The following is a 24,642-nucleotide window of genomic DNA, read 5'->3' as shown; positions in this document are numbered from 1 at the left end:
GCCCGCCCGCCCGCATATAAACGGCGGCTCCGGCAGCGGCTCACGAGTAGCCGGCGGCCGCAGCACCTGTCCGGGGCGGAGGGACCAGCAGCAGCAGCAGCACCGGCACCATGGCTGGTAAGTGCGCCCTGCCCGAGCCGGGCCCGCCCGCCCGCGGGCGCTGAGCGGCGCAGCCCCTGCCCGGCTGGGCGATGCTGACGGAGCTGCGGGAGCGTGACCGGGGGCGGCTCCTGCGGCCGGGGCTGCGCCGAGGCCCCTGCCCGCACTGCCGCTGCCCCCGGCTCGGGCCGGCTAGCGGGACAGCCGCCCTCCCCCAGAGCGGGAGCTGCCGCCGGAGGCTCGCGGAGCAGGAAGGAAGCGGAGCTCGGCCTAGCGCGGACCCCGGCGCTCGCTTGCTTATGGCGGCTCCTATTTTTAGGTAGCTGTGCTGCCTGCCTGGCCCGGTGCCCCCCGGCCGAGGGGCGCGTCTCCTGCCCGGCTGGACAAGCCGCGCGCCCCCACTTGCATCTCCTCCCCGCCCGGGCCCTGCAGCGCCACTGCCCGTCACCCCGGGCCACCCCCAGGAGGAGGTCTAGGAGCTGGGGCGACCCCTACCCCGTGTGCACGCAGCTGGTTCAGCTTCCCGGGCACGGTACTTACAGAGCAGATGGGCCTGGCCCTGAACTTTGGGGGTGGGAAGTCAGGTCTGGACCTGACGCCTATGCCTTGAAGTAGAATCCAGGGGGAGCATCTCCAGGAAGTGAAAGTCCTGTTCGGCTTCTTGATCGGGGCTTGTCAAACAGCTCAAGTTTAAATGTAAAAAAAAAAAAGACAACTCGAAATCTAGTTGCCCTAAAACGACTTAAAGCCACCTTCTAGTGCTGTGCCTGTCCCTGGGGTCCTTGGCAAATTCCTTGTGTTGTGCTCTTAAAGACCGCGCCGCCGCCGCCCAGCGTAACACCCCTATACATGGTGGAAACTGACAAGACCAGGTACTCTCAACTGCATGAAATTTAACAACTCTGATCCTTCAGCTATAATAATATTAGCTCTCCTAATAGCAGGTATCTCTGAGAAGTGCAACTAACAAAAAACGGAGATCCTTCTAAATAGGTCGAAAGATGTTCCTTTGACTGCCTTTCAAATGCTGAAGGGACGCTGTCCATTCAAAACCTCTATTAATCGTTCCTAGTAACACTTGTCATCCCAAGAATTTTCTTAAAACTTGCCACGTATAGATGATCTTCTGTCATCTCTGATGGCCCAGGCCAAGAGAAGTGGAATGAGGAAGTCAGTTTTGCTTTCAGAGTACTAGTACTGCTATGTCTGAGTTAAATACACTTCTTGGTAATTATTTAAACAACTTTCCTTGCATTTTTTCCAACAGCTCATACAGATGCCCCTATTGCTCTTACATAGATTCTAATGGAACTTTTATTTGCAGAATTAAAACTTGCTACTGTCTGAAACTCAGTCTGAACTCCTCCCTCTCAAAAAGAAATTACCTAGAATGGAAACAAAGGGCAAGCATAGACTTGTAAATATAGTGCCCTCAGGCATATGTGGAAGGTGTTGGGCCAGTCACAATTGCTTAGTAACAGGTCAGTCACACACAAGACAACCTTTTGGTAGGAGTCAGAAGCTTTATGTTCAGGCAAGTAAAGCAGGTGGCCCAGGCTATAGATTTGCACGTGTCCACAGTACCTCTCTGACAGGTGTGTGAAGGGTACTCCCCTGTTCAGCGGCTGTAGCCTATAAATAGAACAAAGTGGGGGGGAGGAGGGTGGTAGAAATGATAGCTAGGGGATGGAGTTAATGGAAGGATGTTACCAAAAAGTCAATTGACAACGCTGACAGCACAGTTTGGAGCAACTTCATTGTTTCTGATAACTGTTGTGTGTTCAAATTTAAAAGAAGTGGCCTGAATCTTCCACACCAATACAAAGCATAATAACCATCTAGGCTCGGTGCTCGGTAGTGTTAATAAGGAATGTACCCTCCCTAACATGTCCTGTTTCATACTGCATAGACTTGAACCATGTCAAATGACCCTCCTCTGAAGGGGTTGCCAGCACCACACTTCCCTTAAGCAAAAGTAAATAAAGCCTTGCTGTCCCAAGGGAACAAAACTATCAAGTAACTCAGAAGGGATTTGCCTTATATTTCTAGCTTTCCCCATGCTTTCTCTGTTGCTCATCCTCAACCTTAATTTAATGTTTCAGTCTGACCATAAACCCTCATACATGTTACATTGGCCACTCTAAGAATTTCCTGTCTTGCTCAGTGGTGTTAGGCTAGTAAATCCAGCAATGTGGTACTTGAAAATGCAGTTTCAAAAAGGTCATGCAAAGGTCTTAACAAGTAAACAACAAGGGTGTTAGATCACTGGAAGAGCCTTGTACCCTAGAAAACATCTGGACAAAGACTTTAGTTTGAATGATGGCACAAGCGATGCAGTCACTAGTTTGTAAGACTAGTATTGTCTGTACAATCTCTGTTTTTAAGTGTAATAGACTAGTGGCTCACTGAGTCAGGCCTAGTGAATTCTTAGCTTTTCAAGGCAAAACTCTTCATTCAGTTGGAAAGTGAGAAGAGTAACTTGCAAATCCAGGGACAAGAACACAAGTGTTTGCTACTAGAGGAATGTTTACACTGCTTAAGACACTAACAACTTGCTTGTCTGATACAGTTCATGCAAGCCATTTATATAACTTCTGCATTCATACTGGCTCCTTGGGGACAGAATGGAAAAATAGTTCTTCAGAGCCAGGCAGTGTGAGTGCCACTGAAAATCAGCTCATGTGCTGCCTTCGGCACGCGTGCCATAGGTTGCCTACCCCTGGCTTACAGTTTGCCATATAGACAACTGCTGCTGTAGTTGGAAAAAAAATTAATATGTATGCCTTAAAGAGGACCCTTTAACATCTCACTTGTAATATTAAAGATGTGGCCCACCCTTATGAGATTAATACCAGTTTCTTCATCTACAGCAACTTGGTTACACTAGTCAAGATTGACTCCACATAAAATTTTAATGCAAAAATATAAATAGTTGCAATATTAGATAGAAGCTAAATGTGAACTCTCATTTCAGGTGCAAGGGCTGGCTTTGATTGCAATAAGAATCTTAATTTGCTTCATAACTAATGTGGCCAATTTACTATAACTTTCCACTAAAATTTTAAGGCGTGGTGGTGGTTGCAGGGAAGAAGTGGGGGGAAGAATCCCCGGTTGCTATTTTGAGGCTAAGACATAGCTGCAGACCTCAGGTTCTAATTCAACCATTCTTGCATAAGAACTATCACAGCAATATGCACTACACACTCCGGCAACTCTCTGGATGGCTCCATAAATCGGCAGTTTGCATTGTGGACTGCGGAAAGTGAATGATACCTGCCACAGGGTTGCTCCACGTGGCACTCCAAAAGCATGGCCTCTCTGTGCAGAACTAACTCCTGCAAGACTGTGGCCCTTTGACAGCGTTAGTCTACCTCAGCTTGTTGCACCTTAGAGGTTTGTGTCAAAGCTGTTGCCCTGGCAAATTTCTTAAATATAGAATAAAATAAATGGTGACCACTTAAGTAAAATGTGCAATCACCTGAGGTGCTCAGAAGTCTCTGGTTACTAAAAAGACACGAAGAACAGCTCTGTGAATGCTTGTCTCTCACCAACATAAGTTGGTCCAATAAAAGATATTACTTCACCCACCTTGTTGCTCTAAAAATACCTGCAGTATCATTCAAAATATGAACTAAATTGATATAATCTAGCTAAATCTCCTCAAAGCAAAATAAAAATTCTGAAACTTGTTTCAGTAAACACAGTTCTCAGCACAGCTACCCATCTTCCTTGGAAGCAACCAGGGTGGACTTGAAATTGGTGGTTTAAACTGATTTAAATCAGTGGTTTGATCATTGGCCTGCTAAACCCAGGGTTGTGAGTTCAGTCCTTGAGGGGGCCATTTAGGGATTGGTCCTGCTTTGAGCAGGGGGTTGGACTAGATGACCTCTTGAGGTCCCTTCCAACCCTAATTATGTATGATTCTGTGAAGAGCTGGTTTGGCATGTGATACCCTGGTTACATGTGCTTGTTTTTAGGCAGTGATTTTCACCAGTTCAATGCATTTTTTCTTTAAAACTTGGCAGCAAATATGTACTAATTAAGATTTTTTTAATTTAATTTTAATTTTAGGCTGTTTTAGGTTGTCTCTTATTTCAAATTTAATTTTAAATAGGTTTATTTCCAAAACTTTAATGTTGATTTAAAATCTGATTTATTCATCCACCTTGGAAACAACTTTCGTAGAAATCTGTGAGCATGCTTCTTTGCAAAGCATCTTAACCTTCAAAGGATAGGTCAACTGCACAAACATGACTAAATTGCAAAATTTGTTTGGTCAATAGTGATTCTATGGTAGGATTGGTAGAGATAGCTTGGCAGCTAAAATATGCATTAGCTAAACATCACTTTTAAATTAAGTTCTTGTTGCTGAGTCACCTGACTTGATATAGGGTAAATGACAGGGGTATGTTAGTGTATTTAAGATGGTTGGGGCACCAGAGTGATGGATAGATGGATGGTCTTACTGTAGTTTATAATAATCCAGATATTGTTCATGGTAGAGAACAATGTGAAATACAACACTGTAAGTAACTCCTACAAGCTTAACTGTTGCCACAATTCAAGTTGTAATTCACTCCTTTTCATATTACTAGATAGAAGCTAACAAGACACTTCCCATTAAAAGCTTGCATTCTCATTGTAGTTTTGCAACAGTCTTGCTAAACAAATCTGCAAGTTCTTATAGAATTTCAGAATACTGTTACTCAATATGTAGATCTCCCATGTTACAGCAGGAGTGAAATATCAAATGTACTAACACAACTCCCTGAATATTCAGTTTTAAACACCTTACTGAGAGACTGACACTAAAACTAAAGTAGTACTATCTGGCAGACAGATACTGCAGGCTGGCCAGTACAAAAACACCTTACATTTGCAACTGATACCTACTTACCCAGTTAGCAGTCCATGGTGTAGATTTTGAGTTCCTTCTGGATGAGGAACTTGCATCCAGGTCTTAGCTGAGTTGTATCCAAAGTGTAAACTAGAATGAAGCTTCTACTTGATAAAAACTAGAGGGTTGGATGTGGCAGTTGGATTTCTCTCCACACAATATGGAATGTGCTTCCTTCTACATTTAGGACCATGTCTGTCAATACACTGGCTGATCTAATCAGGACATGTTGCTGTAGCATACCTCAACTGTGCCAACCTCTTCCATAAATGTTGTGCATGCCTACTAATGTACAAGGGATCTTAAACACAGTGAGTGGTTTATTTACTCTTTTGAGGCTCCTCAACATAACTCTCTGCCTAGCACCTTCTGGCGTGAAATGCTATGGTGGAGCTGAATAATTTTAGCAAGCACACTTCGATTTAAAACTAAATGTGAATACTAACACAACTTCTCTTCCTTTTCAAGATCAGTCTTTTGTGACTCTAGCTACGAATGACTCATATGTTAAAGGAGCACTGGTCTTGGGTTCATCTCTGCAACACCACAGAACAATAAAGAAACTAACTGTGCTCATAACGCCTCAAGTCTCTGCTCCCATGAGGTATGTCACTTCATGAATATTTTCACCTAGTTGTTCATTGAATGCTTCTGTTGCAATAATTTTTAACCCCCAAATGAAAGCTCTCTGTAGTGACCTTCTAAAGCTGGTCAGAATATTACAAAATGCTAAGGACAGTAGATGCCAATCGGTATTCCATGAGCTTCTATACACTTGCTGCTTTCAGCAATAAACTATCCAGTCAGAGCATACTGGTTGACAAATCGTACACTGAAGAGACTGACAAATAGCTAAATTTAATCCACTAGCCAACGAGAGAAAGGATGGTCTTGTGGTTAAGGCACTGGTCTGGGACTCAGATGAAAGTTCAATGTCTGGATCTACCACAGACTTTCTGGGCAAGTCGTATAATCTTTCTCTGCATCCCTTCATCAGTAAAATAGAGAGAACGCTTCCTCTCCTACCCCTTGTCTGTGTTGTATTTTAAGGCGCTGTCTATGCTACCACTTATGTTGATATAACGTATGTTGCTCGAGGCTGTGAATAAACCACCCCTGAGTGACATAAGCTACACCGACATAAACGCCAGCGTGAACAGCACTATGTCCACAGGAAAGTTTCTCCCACCAACACAGCTACCACCACTCATTGGGGGTGGATTAATTATGTTGACAGGAGAGCGCGCTCCCATTGGCATAGAGCAGCTACATTAGAGAGCTAACAACAGTGCAGCTGCGCTACTGTAAGATCTCCAGTGTAGACATAGCCTTAGACTACAGGTTCTTCAAGATAGGTTCTCTTTTGCTGCCTAGCACAATGGCACAGTAGTTTAGGGCACTAGCCTGACACTCAGATCAAGGCTGAGTACCCTGCTCTTCTACAAGGCTTCTTGTGACCTTGTTCAAGTCTTAATCTCTCTGCCTTTGTTACCCATGTGTAAAATGGGGGAAACTAGACTCTCTAACTCATAGGTGTTTTGAGGATAAATGCATCAAAAGCTGAGGCACCTGGATAATCTAGTAACAGAGGTCATAAGTAAATTAGATAGCATTTCAAATTTGAAACAACTCATCCATCCCTGCAAACTTTAATACTTATCTTTCATATTAAATTCCCCATGAAGGCAGGAAATAGGCAAGCTATAGCTCATCCTTTGAGCTTCTCAGTCTTATCTGTCATTGAATATACTAATGTAACAAGCCTTTGCTACAAAAAAACCTAAACTTCGGCATGGAACAGAGCTTCAAAGTCTTTGACTAGATGAGAGTTTAACTTCAGGCCATGACTTCCCTTTGAACTTGGGAGTGGGAAGTAACTAGCTGAACTAGTTACATGATCCTTGTTATCTAATCCACAGGAAGCTGTCTTGGCCAAATACTGCTTGCTATAATGACAGGTGATTCCAGGTTTATCTCTACTATCTAACACAAAATGGGCTACTTAATCAGTCTCAAGGCTCTCAACTCTAGTGCCTCACTTATACAACAGCATTCTATTCAGATGAATAGTCTTCCTGTCCACCAGGCTAGCAGTTTCCTTCTGAAGAGGAGGGCGTGAAAGTACAAACTCCAACATAACAATTAAAACAAATCTATTTGGACAGCCACTGGAATGTGGCATGAATAGAACTTGCAGATTTTATTATTGATCTGCAATATTCGTGTATATTTTAGAAGTAATTTTTTTTAACTTCCCCTGGGACTATAATAGTATTGAATATCACTTAAAGTACAACCATTGACAATCTAGAGGGTAAGGTTGTAGTTCAAGACCATTCAACTTGTAGAAATATACAATTTAACTCCCTGATAGCAGCTCAAAATACTCAGGACACTTATGGGTTGTCCAGCCCAACCTGCACTACTGGTATTAAACGTAAAATGTCAAGAAATCTGAAACCATAAGCATTAGTCCCTCAAAGTAGTCTGTAGAAATCAAGATACCTCTACGGATACTGATGTTTAATTTTAGTGGGTAGACTAAACGATGATAAAAACTGGAGTTGCATAACTGCCAAGAGCTTTAAGAACTCATAGTATATCTTATTTCAGTTTAGCTCTTCAGAGTTAATATGATGCTTTTCACTTACAGTGGACACAACATTGCTCCAAGAGACCATTTCCAACTAAAAGGAAGTAAACTAAACTACCTAGAAGTCTACTGCACTCAGTGCCACATGAAGAGCCATGGCTAAGTAAACACTCTCTTGATGAGCTAGATAAACTAGCAGCAGTTGGGTCTGTTCCTTGTGGCTTTAAAAGGTCAACAAGAACTGTTCAGGATTCAGCTGCTGTCCAGAGTCCTGCACAGACCAGTCTAATAGCTTCTTGTTTCTTAGCTATAAGCTTAAAATAGTCTGTCACCTCACCAAGAGGCAGTGTTCTCAGGTCTGGCTGAGACAAACTCTGTGGGAGGCTCAAACTACAAGACCTGATCTGCCTGACTTGTGTATATACACAGGGTTTCAGTTTTCATTGCTACTACTCCAGCACCAGTCAGGAGCACTAACTGGTAACTAAGGTATTTCTATGCTAGAAACTTGACAAGACTCTTGCACACCTGTTTAAATAAAAGACTAAATACAAGACAGTCTAGGCTTCAACTCCTTATTGTGCACTAAGAGTCTAGGCAATACAAAACTATCTTGGGGTTGGGGATATTGGAAAGACTATCTTGCAAAAATAAATCAACAATTACTACTTTCCACAGGAAAGTGCTAGAAAAAGTCTTCGATGAAATCTTATTGGTAGATGTCTTGGACAGTGGAGATTCAGCCCATCTAGCACTAATGAAAAGACCAGAGCTGGGTGTCACACTAACAAAACTCCACTGCTGGGAACTGACTCAGTATTCAAAATGTGTGTTCATGGATGCAGACACAATGGTAAGTTATATATTTGCTATTCAGAATACAGTTCCTTCTTGTGGCTTGCAATAGAAATCTTTTCTTATTGGGGACCTGTAACTTGGTATGCAGGGAAGTGCTCTTAAGCCTACAAAACAACTTGTAAATGGCATATCCATGTCAAAGCTGTCCTCCATAAAATGAGACCTTTGATATGAACACTTACCTTCATATCTTGGGGTGGATGGCAAAATCAACAAAACATAATGCTATGAAGCATTGGAAAGCCTAGAAAACAGAAAGCAATTTTTCCCCCCCTACAACTAGGTTTTATCAAATATTGATGAGCTTTTTGAGAAAGAAGAGCTATCCGCAGCACCAGATCCAGGCTGGCCAGACTGTTTTAATTCTGGAGTTTTTGTTTATCGACCTTCCATTGAAACATACAATCATCTGTTACAACTTGCCACAGAGAAAGGCAGCTTTGATGGTATGTATTGACTCCAACTCCAATATTTGACTTTAGATTGTTTAAAATGCTGAGGAGGGGAGGAATGTCTCAGATGAGCATGCCTTAGGGGACACCACTTACATTAGAATTCTAAAATTCCAGCACCTCATTGGAAAGAGTACTCATGTTTACAGGAAACGCATATGCATGGACTCCTATAGATTGAGTCTGACTTCATTATAGTCAGAAATCTAACATCAAACATTAATAAGCTTATCTTGTATTAAAAGCCTAGATGGACTTCAGAGGGACTTTCGTTTGGCCTACCTTTCCCACTTAAGACTCATTAAACAGCCATTTCCAAAACTTTCTCTGTAGCTCTCAACTAAAAAAATTTTCATTCTTCAGATTATAATCCAGTATCCTGCATTTTAGATACAAACTAGTCACTAATGGATTGATTATATTGGTCATTACTGATTAAATCAGTGAAAATAAGCTCCCATCAACTCAACTTTTCACAAAAATCATTTGTGGATATCCTTAGAGATAAAGTGAACATGATGTTTCCAAAGTTGGATTGTTCTAAGTGGCTTTTTGAAATGATTTATTCTGAAACATATTCTTCTACTCTCAGTAGCTAGACAAATAGCTGAGTAAAATTAGGTGTTTTTATTAATCAGTAGCATCATTTCCTCAAAAAGAAAAGGGTTGGGGGGGGGGATTTGTCTCTATGGAGACAACAGTGGTATTACTCAGAGGCAATGCGTGTGGGGAAGCATGTAGGGTCATGTGCTCCTCCCCCTTCCCTATTCCCCCCATTTGCTGCTTGGCTTGTACTGAGCATGCTTGGTAACACACATACACGCTATTGGCAAGCACGGGTTATCTCTGGTGTTACTAACTAGTTTTAACAACCTTGTTTATGCTGATTGAGTAGCAAACTGTCTTGCAGGCTTCTTATCTCCAAAGAGAGTTCAGACCTAATAGTCCCAGGAGTAAATTTCCTGGCCCAGGCAGTTACTTGCTTTTTTATATTCATTCTGGCAAGTACTGCTAATGGGCCCCTTAGTCTAGAATGGTGGCTAAATGAGATTCTACAAGTGGCCTTCTGATTGTAGATGACCTCTGTGTTAACTTCCTTTGAAGCACCATTTTCAAGTAAGTTGGTAGTACAGTTGAATTTGCTGCCTCACTGAATAACTGGACATGCCAAAAAAAGGGCCTCTGGTTCAGTCCAGAAATCCCATACAGTTGCTACATTGTGGACCAGCAAACTAAACTGGACTATCACCATGAGGGTTACAAGGTAAGACTTGCCATAGGTAGTACTTAATGGTGAAGAAACTCTGCCCGTACTCAGGTTTTAGCCCTCAACAGCAATAAAAAGCAGGAATTTAGCCTTTGAATTAGTCAGTGGTAATCCCTATTAGAATTCTAGTAAAAAGAAACTTTACAGACTGAAGATGTATTAATCACAGCCAGTGCTAATGAGTATAGAACTTGGTTACAAGATACGCAAGTACACAATTACCTGATTTATCAGCCATACAAGAATACACTGAAGTTAGACTAATCAGCTACTAGAAACTGCTTTTAGTATTTATGTAGGACTCATGTGGCTGCATTAAGTTCATGTTCATGAGGAAAATAGCATATCAAAAAGGATAACTTCAAGGCTGTGGGTTGAATAACCCCATGTTGTCACTTGGCTCTACTTTAGGTCCTACTGCATTGATGTTTTTACATATGCCATAGGCATTTTGTTTGACATGGTTATAAAATGGCAGTCAAGCAATATGCCTGTGGCATATGTAAAAACATGAGTAAACAGGCTTTTGATCTAATTTAGTATCAAGAAATACCTCTCAAATCTAGTTGGGACAAATTCCTGACAACTGGTCTCCCACTAACTTGGTAGTACCTTTTAAAACCTTAGAGGAGCTGTGGTTCACTTTAAGCATAAGACTCTTCCTGAGAATAGTATAGCTTCCTAATCTACAGATATCATAAAATACTATTTCAAATTAGGTTAGCTTGACAAACTGGTGTCAGACAGGAAGTTTATGACTTCAGTCTCGATCATGCAAACTCCCCAGTGTAGCCATAAAGAGCTTGATAAAGCAACTAGTGTAGCACATAATAAACTTAACAGAATAAATCATGTTTGTGCTTCTTTGGGGTCAGACAATAACTTCATCTGATGGCACTGACAATGATACAATGGCCAAGGATCTAAAAGTGCTACTAACCAGCCTGTCTGTCCCAAATTATTTCAGTGAGTGCTAAACTCAAGCATTCTTCCAACATGCAGCTAGTCCCATGTTTATAAAGAAGCGGTTCTCAACCCGCGGCCCATGAGCCACTTGCAGCTCAATCAGCACGCAGCTGCAGCCCATGTGACAGCCTCAGGGCCATACAGGTAGTATTTGTTGTGTTATGTGGGCCGCATCCACACAACACAGACTAGAGAGCTGCATATGGGGCCCTCAATGGTAAATAAGTTGAGGAGCAGTGTTATAAAGCAAAACCTACATTATTGCTATGATAAGGACTCTAATGTGGTTGTCAAAAATCTCACTCCTAAACATGGGAAACAAATTGTTAGTACACCGCTACCCCGATATAACGCGGTTGTGGGGAGCCAAAAATCCCTACTGCGTTATAAGTGAAATGCCGTTATATCTGGGCAGCGGTGATTTAAAGAGCCCAGGGCTCCTCGCAGCAGCCAGGGCCCCGGACCCTTTAAAGCACTGCCTGAGCCCCACTGCAGCAGCCCCAGGGTAGCAGCAGCAGGGCTCCAGCACTGATTTAAAGGGCCCGGGGCTCCCTGCAGCAGCCGGAGCCCCGTACCCTTTAAAGCGCTGGCTGAGCCCCACTGCCGGAGCCCCGGGGTAGCAGCAGCAGGGCTCCAGCACTGATTTAAAGAGCTCCAGGCTCTGGCCGCTGCAGGGAGCCCAGGCCCTTTAAATCGCCGGCCGAGCCCTGCTGCCACAGCCCTGGGGTAGCAGCAGTAGGGCTCCGGCGGTGATTTAAAGAGCTCCGGGCTTCCTGCAACAGCTGGAGCCCAGGACCCTTTAAAGTGCCGCCGGAGCCCCGCTGCTATCGCGCTATATGCGAACCCGTGTTATATCGGGTCGTGTTACAGCGGGGTAGTGGTGTATGTCATTGTACCATCTTAAACTTTGTGCATAAGCATTATTAGATCAGTAGGTTTTGATGTAATTGTATAATGTATAAAAAAAAAAAGCTGTTTTTTTTGCAGACCTAGTTATAAGAATTGAATCTAGTAACAAAAAAAGAAGCAAGCCTAAGGCTGACCTATAAGGATAGTGGACAAGCACTGTTCATGTTTTAACTCTATTCATACTGTTTCCACCACTGGGTCTGTTATACTCCTAGACCAGTCACTATCTAAAACAGGAGCCTTTATTAAATTTCTGTCATCCTAAAAAAGCTTGCACGTGCCCACTGCTAAAGTCTTACAGTAGCATGCCATTCTGCTGTGATCATATCTGCTCACCAGAGCTATCGTCAGCAGAACACCAATCCTTAAGGGATAGGGTACAAGAAAATATAGCTCAGGCATTCCACCCTGGTAAACAAGATTCACACTACATTTTAACTCTGTGCCACTTTCTACAGTAAGAAAGCAATTGTCAGTGGCCATAAGACTTGCTGAATATTTTAATACAGCACACAGTGGTCACAACTCTTGGATACTAATTCTTTCTTAGGCTCCCAAGAAGTTTGTGAAAATATCTTCCACTATAATACTGCTTGCCTCAAATATTGGTATACATGACTACAAAGTAGTCAAAATGTCTATTTTGTAAGACTGACTAAAAATGTCTACTAGTTTGTCATTTCCCAGAAATGGAAAACAAATTGATCTTATCTGTGAACTCAGCTGCCCTAAAGGTTTAGGATAACATGATGCAGTAATCTTGGTCCACGCTACTGTATCTAATGGGGAGGGAGAAGGGAAACTGAACTTCGTAACTGGAATGTCTGATGCTTGCCTTAGACAAGACTTCAGTGTTTCTAGCAAACTTCTAAATTTAAAAGCAAGACTAGCTAGAATAAAAAGTCTGCCTATTTTATAGTTTAGAAGAGTGCAAGGGAAACTGGTTCCGTAGGTTACATAATCTACTAGACTTTCTTCTAGCCTGGAATTCAAGCTGGTATTCTAGCAGTTAATAGTTTTAGATCTAAACCAACATGTATATGTAAAATATTGATTATACCTGCAACTATAGTAGCATGTTGCACAATTATTATACAATACTAACTTGAACTGGCATTCCACTTTGGTGGGATTGGAGGGGCTCTTGGTTTTCGGTAAGACTAGGACACAAACAGTCCATAACATAAGGAGTGAAGAACATGCAGTGGAGGGGAAGTATTGGATGATGGTGTTTGGGAAGAATATAGTAACCTGTACTATGCAGGAGAACTAGTTTTATGATGCAAAACATACAGCTGTTCTTTATGCCTACATGCAAATCTATTCCAAACAATCACTCAGGATAGTAGAATCACTTAGTCTAAACTTACAGACAAACACAAAACATGAGAGGTCTGGCTCCTCTACTTCAAACTGTTTTTGTAACAGAACTGTATTAAGATGTGTTCAGTTGGTAGAACACCATAGGAATATGGAGAGAGACTTTCTAATACGGTAGAAGTCTTACAAAATAAAGACATGCAAGTTCCCAATATATAGTAATAGTTGCATCTCTCTTGACTTGGAAGAGCTTTCTTAACATCAGATGACAAATTCACTTAGTTTCTGTGCTCTCTCAAATTTATCCCACATGTCTGGGGTCCTACCAAATTCATAGCTATGAAAAATGCGTCACGGACCATGAAATCTGGTCTCCCCCTGTGAAATCTGGCCTTTTGTGGGCTTTACCCTATACTATACAGATTTCACAGAGAAGACCAGTGTCTCTCAAATTGGGGGTCCTGAGTCTCTAGCCCAAAAGGGAGTTGTGGGGAGGGTCGCAAGGTTATTTTAGGGGGGGCTGCAGTATTGCTACTCTTACTTTTGCGCTGCCTTCAGAGCGGGCAGCCAGAGTATGGCAGCTGTTGGCTGGGCACCCAGTTCTGAAGGCAGTGCCCCATCAGCAGCAGCGCAGAATGGTGGCAGTACTATACCAGGTCACCCTTACTTCTGCATTGCTGCCTTCAGCGCTGGGAGGCTGGAGAGTGGCAGCTTCTGACTGAGGGCCCAGCTCTGCAGGCAGCAGCGCAGAAGTAAGCGGGGCAATACCATACCAAGCCATTTTGCTTCTGCTGGTGGCGATAGTTCTGCCTTCAGAGCTGAACTTCCGGCCAGCAGCCGCCGCTCTCCGGCTGCCCAGTTCTCAAGGCAGTGCCACCACCAGCACAAAAGTAAGGGTAGCAGTTCCACCCGTCATCCCCTCACAATAACCTTGGGATCCCCCACAACTCCTTCTTGGGTCAGGACTCCTAAATTACAACACTGAAATTTCAGATTTCAATAGCTGAAATCATGAAATTTACTATTTTTAAAATCCTATGACTGTGAAATTGATCAAAATGGACCCTGAATTTGGTAGGGCCTTATACCTGTCACTTCTAACTTACTGCTCTATCAATTGGCTGCTTGGCAAAAAGCTAATAGTAAAACACTGCCCTGATGTCTTCAGAATTGTTATATATTACCTCTTGGCTCTGCTAGTGGTGATTTCATTCTGACAAGTGATAGTCTGGTTTCTCATACACCTTTTTTGCCCTGGCTGGTTGGAATAAATATAGTGGAATTGTTAGTCATACTAACAGTGGGGGGGAGAATAATAATGTAGTAATTTTAATACTACCTTAATCCAAAAGCATACATCAGGAATCTCACTTGTGTGTCAAAGCTGTCTACTCTTTACCAACATTATAAGATCAAATTCAGAATAGTACTATCATGTCCTAAAACAGAAATGGCCCAGTTAGAGGGGGGCTTGCATAGTTCTTGGTCTGGAAAAGTGCTGAGGCTGTTTCTGTAAGTAGAGAACAAATGTCAAAGTGAACAACACAAGCAAAGCCAGTTTCTCTAACTAATCCACTTTCTTGTCAAATTCCTACATTCTGTTCAGCATTCCAAGTCTCTTAGGAAAACACACATCATAATGGCTCTGCATCCAGGCTATTGTTCACTGACTTCTGCTGTTGTAAACTAGCCTACATTGAAAATGGGTGTCTGAACACTTTTTGCAGGCATCAACTGAAACACACAACTTCTAGTTTCACATAAGCTTATGAAGCTAACTAGGTGCTTTAATATAGTTGACTTCTAGTATGACATCTCTCAGAAAATGTAATTAAGGCCTAGACTGCTTCTAACAAACCAATCAGTCCTTGAGTCAAAAAAGCAGCCTCATTATGTACAGGATTGCTGAGCCACATGTGGGCCTCTGATAATCAACCAGCGGTCAGAGTTGTCTTGGTTACATGTGTAAATCTGGAATGACAGATCGTAATCTAGTCTACTGTATTTGCCTCACTGCAACTGGAATAACAAATCTGACACTTCCAATGTTTACTACTCCAATTTAACTCAACTTCAAGTTGTGAATGGAAACTGAGTTGCATCATGCAAGACCAAATGCATGTTCACGTGTAAATTATACCAGTAGGGATTCTAAGCTTTTGGCAGTCTTCTGATAAGTCATACTTTAGGCTATTTTACCTAAGTTTACAAATCTATAGCTGCCCCTGGCGAGAGGAAGAGGGCTAATGTGCCCTCCCAAGGGTGAAAATGTTATAGTTTAAGAATTCTAACTTCTATAAATAGAATGCTACTGTATTGCTGGTTCCTACTAGGTATGCTAGCTCACATGATTAAACTCAGTCTTGAATCAGTGATTTAGTGAAGAAACTTAAAACAGGAATACTGATCATTTTCATGCAACCTGCTAACTCTCCATCTTTCCCTTTCAGGTGGGGACCAGGGCTTATTAAACACCTTCTTCAGCAGCTGGGCAACAACAGATATCAACAAACACTTGCCATTTATTTATAACTTAAGCAGCATTTCTCTATACTCCTACCTTCCAGCATTTAAAGCGTAAGTTCAACATTCTTTCCTGTAGAAAAATTATTCATCATCTAGTGTAGCTATTATAGGGGCCAAATTTACTAGAGCTTTTGTGAAGCTGACCCATCTCTTACTAGATGATGATGATAAGGCTGTATAAAATCAGTTCTTTGACTCAATTTCAGTGTGGAGATCCAAGGTTAGGCCAAATGAAGGCTATGTGATAGCTAGTGCAAGCTCTTATTTCACTTTGAACCAGGTAATGGTTTAATTTCAATTAAAAAACTAAAATAGAAGTATTCTTTACACATCTGTGGCCTAAACTACCTCGGTCAGTGGCAGCAGCTCATTCTTTGAATTAATTTACCTAGGATAGGTGCATTTGCCAAGGACCTGTTCTATTGCAAGAGTACAACTCAACACACTTTTAATCACAGGTATACTACTGTGACCAAAGAGGCATTATCTGCACTGCAGTTGTCCTTGCTAAAGAGTTTGGTTGAGTGAGGTTTAGCCCAAGACAATGTGGGCTGGGTATGGTGACAACATCTATATAGATTATAATTTCTCTCCTCCTTTTTTGACCTTCCTGTTACTAAAACTAATCACGATACAAACATGGTTATTGGGTTGCCCCTTTTTTGGGGCTGTCATCGGTGGCATAAATATTTGACTCAAAACAAAAGTGCTGCAGAGACAATCATGTTATGTATCCTGCAAATAAACAGACCTGGGTGTCATCAGACATGAGGTTTTTCCTCTGTTGCTTACACTCGACCTCACAGCAATCTTCCTAAACCTGCAATAGCCAGCTCCTAGGGCAGCAAGTAACAAAGTTTGTTTTTGTCCTTCTGAGCACAACGCCTCCGCAGTTCCCTGCCATTTCAGGTAACGTTTTTCCCATGTAATGGTACTTTGCGTTGTTACCAGCCTAATTCTGATCTAAACTCTAGGACTGTTACAGCATAAAGTGTGTAAAACTATTCAAATATGGTTGCAGTTTACAATCTTTTTATTACAACTGGGCCATGTTAACTGCTAGCTTCAAAAGCAAGTGAGGAGCAATTGCATGAAAACGCCAACTGATCTTTAGATGACGTCAAGTTGCTAGAGATTAATGGAGCAGCTAACATAAGCAGTATTGTTGCTGGCTCAAGTTCAAACCATGTCTTGTGATCTGAACGTCTGAAATATTGTCAGGTTAAAATTAGAACACTTATTTTAAGAAGAAATACATGCAAGCCAGAGTGAATACTCACTACTGAGTAGTCAGAATAAACAGCATTCAGTAAGCTGAAAGTTATTGTGATGTACACCATAGTCTCCTCGGCTACTCCCTTCCTGAGATTAGTCATGTCGCAAAAAAAAACCTTTTATAATTGACCTTGTTTTGCCATGAGAGGTCAGCTGGATCTGCCTGGCCCAGGCAAAAACTTCCTTCAGACTGAACGGAGTTAGATGCACATAATGAGCTGTTAAAGCTAGTGGTATTTGGATTTTGCAAGTAACACATGGGCTGTCAGAGTAGGCATTCTAGATGAACATCTTTTTGATGTAGATGCCTATATCCACTAGACACAGTTCAATAGTTGTAATGAACCAAACTTTAAACCTACTCTGACATCAATATCTAACCCTTCAGAGTCTCCGTACCATGAGGCTAAGATTCACACCTGCATAGAAAGTCTTACATGCTGGGTACCCCTGCTTTTGAGGGGTGGGGGGAGGAATACAACTAGTGATTGCAATTCATTTGAACATACTTAACAGTTTTTTATAGAAAATAAAGGCACTTTCATCCTGACTGATTCCAGAATGAGTGGCAGCAGAGAACAATCCAGGAATGCATAGAATGTGCTAGTTACACTATTGTAGAAGACCAGTTTCCTTTACAAGTCTAATCTTATTCACACAACAGAAAGGATCAGCCTAAACCAGCATTTCTCAAATGTGGCCACCATAGCTACATGTAGCCACTTTTTGTGCAGCCACAGCCTCCTGGGTAGTGATTGAGGGGGCAAAGCAGTGTTAACAAACAAATATCAGTTTTCACAGAAACAGATTTGCTAGCTAGCAAGTCTTATCTTAAAAAAAAAAAAAAAAAAAAAAAAAAGAAATCCACCAAAAAAGCAAAAGAAACAACAAAAGACAAGAATGTGCAAAGCGCATTATTTGTTTCTATTCTCTTTAGGTCCGATGTAGTGCTGTAGTGTAGACTTGCTCTGAAACAGATCCAATTGAGGGAAGATTGTCCTCAAGAGGACAAAATGGAATTGCTTAATTCCATTAAAGTGATCTTGACTAGCTTAAAAACTAAACTTGGCCATCTATTCTGATCCCTTTAGCCTCTCAGGCACTGCACTTAAAGCCTGAAAACAACGTTCTTCAAAGCAATCTCTTGTATGTTCCTTGTATTTAACAGCGAATTTGACCTAAACTCTGGCAGCAAGATTCCTCCTGCTGATCATACAGCCTCACATCACTTTCAGACATATATGTTGACACATGAAAACATACAATTTAATAAAATTTAGTTTTAAACTACCACACAACACTAAACTTTTAAAATGCTGCATATTTTCTCAATGGAGTTATGTTTACCCCAAGAGCTGAGGAAACTGGGAGCATTTCCCAGCTGCCGAGGAGAGAGCCAGGGCATCTGGCACGGTAACCTGGGCTTGTTGAATGATCTGATTTCCGCTGACATGATCAGAAGTGAAATGGGGAATATCGATATCAAAAACCACTGATTTAAAGTTTTCACTAAAATGAAAATGAGGCAGTTCACTGTTGGGAAGATTTCTGCCTGCAGACTTGATAAGACAGTGTACTACTTGATTAGGTTCCTGATAGAAAGCTTCTTCTGCAACCAGAAGGGCTAGAAACTCTAAGGGCTTGTCTACACTGGCACTTCACAGTGCTGCAACTTTCTTGCTCAGGGGTGTGAAAAAACACCCCCCTGAGCACAGCAAGTTTCAGTGCTGTAAAGCGCCAATGTAAACAGTGCCCCAGAGCTGGAAGCCACGCCCCTTGTGGAGGTGTTTTGTTTTTTTTAAGAGCGCTGGGAGACCTCTCTCCCAGCGCTCTGCCTTGACTACACTACGTTGCCAGTGTAGACTAGCCCTAACTCATACTTTGAGTGGAGGCAAACTCTATAGCAGTGGTCCCCAAACTTTTTCATCTGGCGGGCACCAGACGACGAGCCACGGAGGACCATGGGGGCGGACGAGCATCCGCCGAAATTCCGCTGACAAGCGGCAACATCGATAGGCGTCACGGCTGAAATGCTGCCGACAAGCTGCATCATCCAGAGGTGTCACCGCTGAAAATCAGCGGCATTTCGGTGGCGACGCCTCTGGATGACGCAGCTTGTCGGCAGCATTTGGGTGGATGCTCGTCTGCCGGCCAGTACACGGGTGTCATGGTGCCTGCGGGCACCGCGTTGGGGACCTCTGCTCTATAGCAGTGCAACACCAAGAGTTCACTGGGGTGGGGTCTCTGATCCTACTAGACTACTACTAGCAAGGTAAAGGGACTTTAAAAAGTACACCCACTGTAGCTGCATGATGATTTATGTAGCCCTTCCATAAAAACTAAGTGTAATCAGACACTCTTGATCTACCTGGAGAGCTGAGATTTTAAAGGGTTCTGAACAGCCATGTAATTGAAGAAAGAAATTTGTCGAGGCAGCGGTGGCGTGGGGGTGAGGGAGAATCGTTAAAACACTTCCATGCAGTCTCACCATGGCAGGTGAGACCGACTATCCTTCTAGGATGCCTGAACTACCCGCTGCAGTGGCAGAAGCTTTCTGAAGCTGGATATTCTGACCAACTCGAACGTCCCCTTCTGTAGGGCTGAAGACTAAAAAACCAGTGATCGTGTCACTGATGGCTGATTAGGCTAAGTGTATATGGTGTCTAGCTATTTGGATCATTGAATCTGTAGTGGAAACTCTCACTCTTAAAACTTGTTCTGATTGCAACTGCTGCTTGAGACTGTTCGATCCTGAGCTCTCATGGACACCAACTACCAAGAGACTGTCTGCTGTAAGTACTGAAATGGCCCAAACCACTAGGTTTTGGCTATTTTCAATCTGAATAAGCTATTTGAGGTAGAATTCTATCTGCATTCTCCTGTTGCATAGTGATGCTTTCAGTGCCAGTAGGCAGTTGCAATTTCTTAGCTTTTTCTTTAGGAGATGGAACGCTATCATGTATGTTCTTTTCCTGGACATCTAGTATCTAATTCAAATTCCCTTTTTTGGCAGGTTTGGTTCAAATGCTAAAGTAGTGCATTTCCTAGGAAGAATGAAACCATGGAATTACACATATGACTCTAAAACCAAAAGCATAAAAGGTGACACAAGTGATCCCACAATGGTTCACCCAGAATTCCTCAACATGTGGTGGCATACCTTCATCACCAACATCTTACCACTACTAGAACAACATGGAATTGTTAAAGACGCCACTACAGGTGTAAAGGCGGTATGTCATCTTATCTCTTAAATACCTGCATTGAAACATCCTAAATGCAGATGTTCTGTACTTCCCCCATCCCAGATGTCAAATTACTGAAGGCTTCAGGGATAATCCATTGAATTGAAGCATAGCTTTCTTCAACTCCTTGTTTAAGGCTTGAAATAAAGTAGAACAGAGGAAATAACTGGGTTAGTCTGGTCACTGGTGTACTATTTACCCACCTCCCTTTCTAAATAACTACTGTGAACTGCAAAGAATTACTGAAAAAGTGACTACTAACAATGGTGTAGAAACCAAATTGGGTAAAAAAAATTTCCCCAACTACATACAGAGGCCTGACTCTCACTGGCTTCAAGTGAACAGACTTCGTCTTCTAGCTCAAGCAGTAAAGGCTCATTGTTTTGGGGGTCAGTCCCCACAGATGATACCCAAACGTTGTATGACAAAACAAGGAGTCAGGATCCTGAAGTCCTTAAGTAATTTGTAGCAACCTAACATTTGTACTAACTAATAGGAATTACCTGGCTGTTAACCAGCTTGCAGCTCACCAGATTAAATTCGAATAGTTCTACAACAGGTGTTCCCAAATATGCTGAACTAAGTGTCTCTAACTTTCCAAAGTCAGCACATCCCAAGTTGGAAAGTGCTTGAACCTATTTATGAGACTAAACTTTGTCTCAGTTTACTTCTAGTACTGAAGTTCTGCTAATGCTGCAGAAATATTAACCCACTTATCTTTTTTAAAAGGATTTTTGTCTTGTAACAAAATACCGAATTTTTACTGAATATCAAGACTTACTCCAGATATTCTGGAAATGATTCTATTCAGTAGAAAAGACCATACAGAAATATCTTGCAACCCACCCTTTACTGGCCAGAGCAAACCCCCATTTTATGCTCCCTAAAGACTGATGAAGAGCAAAATGTCGATGCTGAATGGCCTAAAATTAAAACTAGGATTGAGCAGAGACCTCCTGTGTTAGAGGTTCCCCCTTATCACAAAACTGAATTCTGAACATTAGGTGAGAACAAGCAATCTCATACAGTGGTTAAGATCTCTCCCTGGATGACTGTGTGCGCAATGATGGTCACCACTACAGTGATATTATATATGGGTGTGATCAGCCTTGCAGTTCAGAAGCTACTCTGTAGAAGTAACGTAACTGCACTAATATTCATGCATCTCAGATTGAGGCTGCAGATAGTTATAAGCATAACTAAAAGAGTACTTGGCATACTAGAAGTGCTCCTGCGACACTCCACAAGCTGGTATTGACAGTCTCTATAGGAGGGAGGGGAGAGAAAGTGAATCCTATATCTCTAGGGATTCAGTCAGACTCATCTACAAGAAGCCAGAAAAGCTAGTCTAGGAAGATTCCATCTGTAGAGTAAGTGGAAAGTATAGGTTAAGGCAACTTTTTATCTTTATTTTAACCTTATACATGGAGTTTAATAGCATGTATGGAATGCAGCTTTGCAGTAACTTTATACTAAATTTAGTATAACAGAAAATATAGTAGTTTTAAGTTCTCAACCTTTCAAAGCCCAAAGTTACTGATCTATTTTAGAGTATGCTTTCTCTTGTCCATTTACACCTTTCTAATGAACTATTTGCAGCTATCGGGCTTGGTCTATTCTCTGGCTTTCTCTTGTGGCTTCTGTAGAGAGGTATGAAGAACTTAAACCAATATTGACCAGTACTTTCCTGTGCGTTCTCCATTGATTTCTCAATTTGTTCATTTTTATTTTTGGCTAGGAAAGTTGTATAACCCTGCTTTTTTTTTTTTTTCCAAACTGTGCTTGCTGCTTTGCATGAGAACATCTCATTGGTTCTCCCACCCTCTACTGCTTGCTTAGAAATAGGCTCTATAACTCTTATACAGTCTACTTACTATGCTCTCCTTCCAGGAAGAGGTTACGGAGGCAGTGTCCCACATGTCACTTTCAGCAGCAGCACCAACTTCGCCACTATCTCCCCCACCAGCTGAATCTTCAGAAGAACGGAAGGAGAGGTGGGAGCAAGGCCAGGCTGACTACATGGGAGCAGACTCCTTTGACAATATCAAGAAAAAACTTGACACTTACCTCCAATAGAAGCACTTCTATTGCCGATGTTCACAGAGATACAAGGACTTGTTCCAGAGCTATCGCAGCTAGGAAAGTGTTGAATATGGTCAGTTAAGCTTGCCTAGTAGCTTGATAACTCATCAGGCTGAAGATCTTTGCAGTACTACAGGTGAGAACTGAGCAAAAGCTATAAAGTAGAAATCCTTGTGCTGGCTGTACCTGCACAATCATGAAGTCTTCCCTTTTAAGTAAGACTGCTGGATATGCCTATTTAAAAATAAAAACAAAACTGGGGAACAGGGCACTAAACTGGCTTGACACTTATTCCTTTAAACCTGTAGGGCTGTGCTTTACCTCTTAAAAGTTGAATGGCATTACTCCTTTTGCTTGCTATCTTATATAGGAGACCCTATATTTTTTGGGATTGTTTAGAAGTTGAAGTGGTTGCAACACTGCCTTACTGTAAATGTTAGTACTAAACTGTTAGCATACATACAAACTTGATACAACTTCTAACAGCAAGGGCACTGCTTTACGGTATTAGTCTCACACTGAAGATCTTGACCAGGTTTTTATGTACAGTACATACAGCATGGTAGAATGTCTTAGTTCTGTGTACTAGAGGACTAGTAAAACTGAGTTTTACCTGTAATATTGCACTCATTGCAAAATAAAAAACTCGTGATGCATTTCTGGCTTCCCTACCTCATAATCTTGAGCCATTCCAAGTAAAATATTGGAGAAATCTGCAGTGGTTTCAAAGTTCTGACTGTTAGAGATGGGTGACTACTAAACTGTACGGTTAGTGATACACCTATTCCAAATCTTAAATTCACAAGCTATTCTATGAGCCTACAACTTAATGGACATCTTTATTTTGGGGACACTGTAAGAGTGTTCCAAAAAAAGTGAGTCCACTAGCCAGCTGCCTGGGGCAAGCTCCCTAGTTAGTTTCCAGGTAGCACACATCTGGTGTAGTTGCTACTGGATGGAGAGATAGTGATGAGTAAAGACACTCACATTTCTGCTCATCAGACTAGGAGCAGAGGAGTCCTGTAGGGAGTACCTCTTGAAACAAACTAGTCAGCTAAGCAGACCTGAGATCCAGAGGATCTCATCCCTCAAAGATCAACCAAAAGTGCTTCAAGGAGATGGAACATACAGGAGCTCTGCCTGCTGGAGGGGAGGGGGGGGGCAAATAAGCAATCTAGTATACAGCAGCTGGGAGAGACTAGACAGGTTTACTCCCCAGCTTTCAAAAAAAAAAATCTCTCTAACCCTACAGCAACCTTAAAGGGTGATCTAAGGAACACTTTCAGTAGAAGTTGACATCTCTGCCTTGAGCAAACCCATGGCTTAAAAGTCCAATACACCAGGTTCCAGCATAGCACCCTGGTACTTAATGTACTGCCGATGGGGAAGAAGGGTTACGTAATAATCATGCATGGAGTAAGACAAGGTACTGTGGCTTGCCTCCTCACCTACTCCATTGTTAGTTGCTGGCCTGAATAGCAAGGCAACAAGAGGTGAGGCAGTATGTGGCAGGAGCACAGGCACTGCAATAAAGCCTAGTATAGCTCCAAATACATGCCAGCTTCATGAAGTGTGTAGCAGGGGTAGGGTGAGGAGGATATTCTACATCTGTGATAAAAGAATCACACTCATTGTGAAGGTTCAAGGGTTTAACCATCACTCCCAGAACTTTCCATTGCCTACCCTTCAGCTAGTCCATATCAGCCTGTATCTTTGGATGCAGCCAATGGCATTAACTTGCAGTCACCAATTCATCCTACTATGCTAGTGCCTGATCACTGCTCTAATATTGCCTGTGCACATGTTTAAAGGGGCATGTTATCTTACTCAAGATGTAATGAAGAGTCCATGCTAATAACTGTATTGACAGGGTTCCAGCTGCTAGTTCTGAGTTTAACATCCTACTTAGCAGGACTAGCAAGCCTGGAGTTTGCCATTGTATGTAGCAGGACTAGCATCATTACCACCACTCCCCTACTACCAGTAAACAGTCCTCCAGAGGATCTTCCATGGAGGCACACAATCAGTAGTATTGCAACAGCATCCATCTCTGCACACTAATTCATTTACTGCCTGAATACCGCAACACTGACATACTGGGCCTGTGCATACAGCTTGTGGTAGCATGTTTGTCAAATGTACTCTTGCCCAAC

The 24,642-nt window shown here is 42.2% G+C and overlaps 1 protein-coding gene across 2 annotated transcripts; it reads left to right on the top strand.

Annotated features, from left to right (window-relative positions):
- Positions 1-4: 4 nt before the first annotated feature.
- On the top strand, positions 5-23,145 carry GYG1 (glycogenin 1). 2 transcript variants are annotated; one of them, XM_039488643.1, is made up of 9 exons: positions 13-117; positions 5,184-5,307; positions 5,465-5,600; positions 7,650-7,752; positions 8,268-8,442; positions 8,731-8,893; positions 15,812-15,938; positions 20,176-20,395; positions 22,298-23,145. In XM_039488643.1, the coding sequence occupies exons 4-9, from the start codon at positions 7,745-7,747 to the stop codon at positions 22,481-22,483; spliced, it is 879 nt and encodes a 292-aa protein (XP_039344577.1). In that variant the 5' UTR covers positions 13-117; positions 5,184-5,307; positions 5,465-5,600; positions 7,650-7,744; the 3' UTR covers positions 22,484-23,145. The 2 variants fall into 2 exon arrangements, with proteins under 2 accessions (XP_039344575.1, XP_039344577.1); XM_039488641.1 differs by lacking the exons at positions 5,184-5,307; positions 7,650-7,752 and having other exon boundaries at positions 5-117.
- The last annotated feature ends 1,497 nt before the right edge of the window (positions 23,146-24,642 follow it).

This window comes from Mauremys reevesii, linkage group 9 (genome assembly GCF_016161935.1).
Source record: "Mauremys reevesii isolate NIE-2019 linkage group 9, ASM1616193v1, whole genome shotgun sequence".
Classification (NCBI taxonomy): Eukaryota; Metazoa; Chordata; order Testudines; family Geoemydidae; genus Mauremys; species Mauremys reevesii.
The sequence above is the reverse complement of the archived record's forward strand: the minus strand, read 5'-3'. Positions and strand labels throughout refer to the sequence as shown.

Excerpts from the sequence above, each read along its gene's own strand:
- GYG1 (XM_039488641.1), top strand. Across the intron at positions 5,601-8,267 it reads CAAGTCTCTGCTCCCATGAG|GAAAGTGCTAGAAAAAGTCT; the intron begins GTATGTCACTTC and ends TACTTTCCACAG. Across the intron at positions 20,396-22,297 it reads CCACTACAGGTGTAAAGGCG|GAAGAGGTTACGGAGGCAGT; the intron begins GTATGTCATCTT and ends CTCTCCTTCCAG.